Source organism: Solanum tuberosum, unplaced genomic scaffold (genome assembly GCF_000226075.1).
Source record: "Solanum tuberosum cultivar DM 1-3 516 R44 unplaced genomic scaffold, SolTub_3.0 scf00222, whole genome shotgun sequence".
Classification (NCBI taxonomy): Eukaryota; Viridiplantae; Streptophyta; class Magnoliopsida; order Solanales; family Solanaceae; genus Solanum; species Solanum tuberosum.
The window spans coordinates 245,268-249,574 of record NW_006239147.1 but is presented as its reverse complement, the minus strand read 5'-3'; the positions used below and the strand labels follow the sequence as shown (position 1 = coordinate 249,574).

Here is a 4,307-nt window from a genome sequence, read left to right as displayed (position 1 = left end):
TACACAAGTAATATGATAAAACAATAATATATGAATTGGCCTAAATTTGCCTATCGTCAATAATATACAATAATGAATAAGGGTATAATTCGAACCTTATTTGAATAGCTTCAATGGGAAGCACATCCGAGTACCTGTACAGACACTTAGTAAATGTGTTTGTAAAAAATTAACATGAATAAAAATAAATGAATCAAAGAATAACTTAAAAATAAAAACCCGTCTTATTAACATGGAAGGCCTTGGAAATCGACGGTAATTTCTTCATCGGCCAATTTTAACATAAAACTTTTATAGACTTAAACTAAATTTCCGTCTTCTAAAATGTGGAGGTCTCCAAAACCGACGGAGAAATTTTTTCATTGGCCATTTTGAACAAACAAAATATATGAAATTAACTAAATTTCCGTCTTTTACAATGTAAAGGCCCCCAAAATCGACGGACAGATTTTCTCATTGGCCATTTTGAACAAACAAATATATGAAATTAAACTAAATTTCCGTCTTTTTACAATGTAAAGGCCTCCAAAATCGACGGAGAGATTTTCTCATTGGCCACAACACTTTCTCAAATTAATTGTAAGAAGAAAATAAAATAATGCGAAATCGATCAACCGAAATCAACACCATACTCATAATAACAACAATAACATCATCATCATCGTCTCAAGATAACACGTAACATCCACTTAACAAAAATGAATTAAAATAAATAAATAAATCAAAGTAGCATCTATGAGAATATAGCATTGAAAGAAAATACATAAATAAAATCTAATAGCAACAACAATTATGATAAGCTAGTAATAGCTAATGTAGTGGAGATTAAATATTTGGGCAACTCGACAACCAAAACATCAAATATAAGAAAAATAATAAAGAAAAATATAAAATCTAAATACTGCCTAACTTATTTGATAATATAATAAAGAAATAAAAATCAACATTCAAAGATAATGACAAAGTGGTAACAAATCACGGTGAAAGATAGTGTTAAAACAACCAACTAAATACATAATTAGCAATTAACCACAACATGAAGGATTTTAAAGAAATCAGACACTAACAACTAATTAAGATACCAAAGATCATATCATTATTGAAAAGAAACAGAACAATAAAAAGGAAGAATATTAATGGAAAAAGAAAATGAACAGACCTTCATTTGAGCTTTATTTCTTCAATGGTAAGACAGAATAGGTCACAATTCAAGCCAGATCTGATTGTCGCTCACCGGTGTTGGAGTCACGTCGGAGATGGAGATCTTACACCTGCAAAACAAACCAAACTCGTCAAGGGGAAGGGGAAGGGGACTGAGTCGCGACTGGATTTGCTCCGGTTAATCGGAGCTTGAAGCTCCTCACCAGAGCTAGCCGCAAGAGAAATAAACAGAAGAGGGAAAATGGTTGTTTCTTCGGAGCGGTGTCAATGGCTTCCCTAGTCAGTGAACCGTAGCATGTAGTAAGGGAGGACAATGGTCTTTTGGTGGTTTTGGATTTGTTTGGAGTTGTTGTGGGTTGGTTCTGATGGAGTCTCGCCGGAAAAGAGGACGAAGTGGGTTTTTGGATGGCTGTGGTGAGACCTTGGCGGCTCAAAAAAGGAAAAAATACATCCATACTCATTCTGAAAATTATACACCCACCCTAATTTTTATTTCACCACCCCTATTTTTTAACCTAACCAAAACTTATATAGGAAATAATTGTTAATTGGGCTCAATTTGTGGGCTTGGGATTGTGGCCCAAAATTATCGATCAAATAAAATATCTGTATTTGAATGAATTTCTAGATTGTGCAAACTATCAGAATGAGTATTAATAAATATAACGAATAAAATGAATATAAAAAAAAATAATGAACGTAACTAATGACTTGTAAAAATGCAATTTTAAAATTAACTGATAAAAAATCCTAAATTTTGATAAATAAGGATAGTTATCGATAAACTTATTAAAAAAATTATTTTGAACTATTAAATAAATAAAACTTAAAAGTTACGAATTTTGAAAATGTTGGCCAAAATTGGGTGTCAACAGAAGGATTTTAAAGAAATCAGACACTAACAACTAATTAAGATACCAAAGATCATATCATTATTGAAAAGAAACAGAACAATAAAAAGGAAGAATATTAATGGAAAAAGAAAATGAACAGACCTTCATTTGAGCTTTATTTCTTCAATGGTAAGACAGAATAGGTCACAATTCAAGCCAGATCTGATTGTCGCTCACCGGTGTTGGAGTCACGTCGGAGATGGAGATCTTACACCTGCAAAACAAACCAAACTCGTCAAGGGGAAGGGGAAGGGGACTGAGTCGCGACTGGATTTGCTCCGGTTAATCGGAGCTTGAAGCTCCTCACCAGAGCTAGCCGCAAGAGAAATAAACAGAAGAGGGAAAATGGTTGTTTCTTCGGAGCGGTGTCAATGGCTTCCCTAGTCAGTGAACCGTAGCATGTAGTAAGGGAGGACAATGGTCTTTTGGTGGTTTTGGATTTGTTTGGAGTTGTTGTGGGTTGGTTCTGATGGAGTCTCGCCGGAAAAGAGGACGAAGTGGGTTTTTGGATGGCTGTGGTGAGACCTTGGCGGCTCAAAAAAGGAAAAAATACATCCATACTCATTCTGAAAATTATACACCCACCCTAATTTTTATTTCACCACCCCTATTTTTTAACCTAACCAAAACTTATATAGGAAATAATTGTTAATTGGGCTCAATTTGTGGGCTTGGGATTGTGGCCCAAAATTATCGATCAAATAAAATATCTGTATTTGAATGAATTTCTAGATTGTGCAAACTATCAGAATGAGTATTAATAAATATAACGAATAAAATGAATATAAAAAAAAATAAATAGAACGTAACTAATGACTTGTAAAAATGCAATTTTAAAATTAACTGATAAAAATCCTAAATTTTGATAAATAAGGATAGTTATCGATAAACTTATTAAAAAATTATTTTGAACTATTAAATAAATAAAACTTAAAAGTTACGAATTTTGAAAATGTTGGCCAAAATTGGGTGTCAACAGCTGTCCCTTTCGTTGGATATGATTGATGAAAGAAATTGTGGACAACGAAAATTGACTAACTCGATTTTGGCCGAACACATGACCTTTATATAAAAAGTGCGGTTGGAATGTGGTGGAAGTCGATCCCGGACTTCCCTCCAAAAGGTTCTACGCTGTGTTGCGTCCTTGTTGAAATAGTCCGCACCTGTGGCACTATTGAGATTGCATCCTCTTAGATGTTCTCAAAAAAACAAAGATTAAACTCATTAGTAAAGGCAAAATTACAGAAAAAATATGTAACATCTCGTATGATAAGACAAATGAAGATGATCCATTGGTAGGATAGAAATGCATGTCCATCGGTAGAATTTCGAATGTATGTCCATCGGTAGGACGAATAAAAAAATATGATCCATCGGTAGGGTTTTGAATGTATGTCCATCGGTAGGACGAATAAAAAAATATGATCCATCGGTAGGGTTTTGAATGTATGTCCATCGGTAGGACGAATAAAAAAATATGATCCATCGGTAGGGTTTTGAATGTATGTCCATCGGTAGGACGAATGAAAAAAGATGATCCATCGGTAGGATTTTGAATGTATGTCCACCGGTAGGACGAATGAAAAAAGATGATCCATCGGTAGGATTTTGAATGTATGTCCACCGGTAGGACGAATGAAAAAAGATGATCCATCGGTAGGATTTTGAATGTATGTCCACCGGTAGGACGAATGAAAAAAGATGATCCATCGGTAGGATTTTGAATGTATGTCCACCGGTAGGACGAATGAAAAAAGATGATCCATCGGTAGGATTTTGAATGTATGTCCACCGGTAGGACGAATGAAAAAAGATGATCCATCGGTAGGATTTTGAATGTATGTCCACCGGTAGGACGAATGAAAAAAGATGATCCATCGGTAGGATTTTGAATGTATGTCCACCGGTAGGACGAATGAAAAAAGATGATCCATCGGTAGGATTTTGAATGTATGTCCATCGGGAGGACGAATGAAAAAAGATGATCCATCGGTAGGATTTTGAATGTATGTCCATCGGGAGGACGAATGAAAAAAGATGATCCATCGGTAGGATTTTGAATGTATGTCCATCGGGAGGACGAATGAAAAAAGATGATCCATCGGTAGGATTTTGAATGTATGTCCATCGGTAGGACGAATAAAAATTCTTTCAACGCAAGTCTCCTCCGACTTGAACGTGGAATAGATAGGGTGCACATCCTTCACCTCCGAATAGATGCGACTTAAATGCAAATATCTTTCAACGCAAGTT

The 4,307-nt window shown here is 35.0% G+C and overlaps 1 protein-coding gene and 1 long non-coding RNA gene across 2 annotated transcripts in view; one reads left to right on the top strand and one right to left on the bottom strand.

The window, feature by feature from the left end:
* On the bottom strand, nt 1-1,768 carry LOC107062365 (uncharacterized). The gene is made up of 2 exons (XR_001474573.1): nt 1,160-1,768; nt 1-134 (listed from the first exon to the last, which is right to left on the bottom strand). It is a non-coding gene; the product is annotated as an uncharacterized lncRNA (long non-coding RNA).
* Nucleotides 1,769-2,180: 412 nt separating this feature from the next.
* The window catches only part of LOC102586411 (GDSL esterase/lipase 5-like), a 13,559-nt gene continuing 11,432 nt past the window's right edge, over nt 2,181-4,307 (top strand). Inside the window, exon 1 of the mRNA XM_015312919.1 lies at nt 2,181-2,335. Coding sequence (XP_015168405.1) covers nt 2,181-2,335 — 155 coding nt within the window. The remainder of the gene's footprint in view (nt 2,336-4,307) is intronic.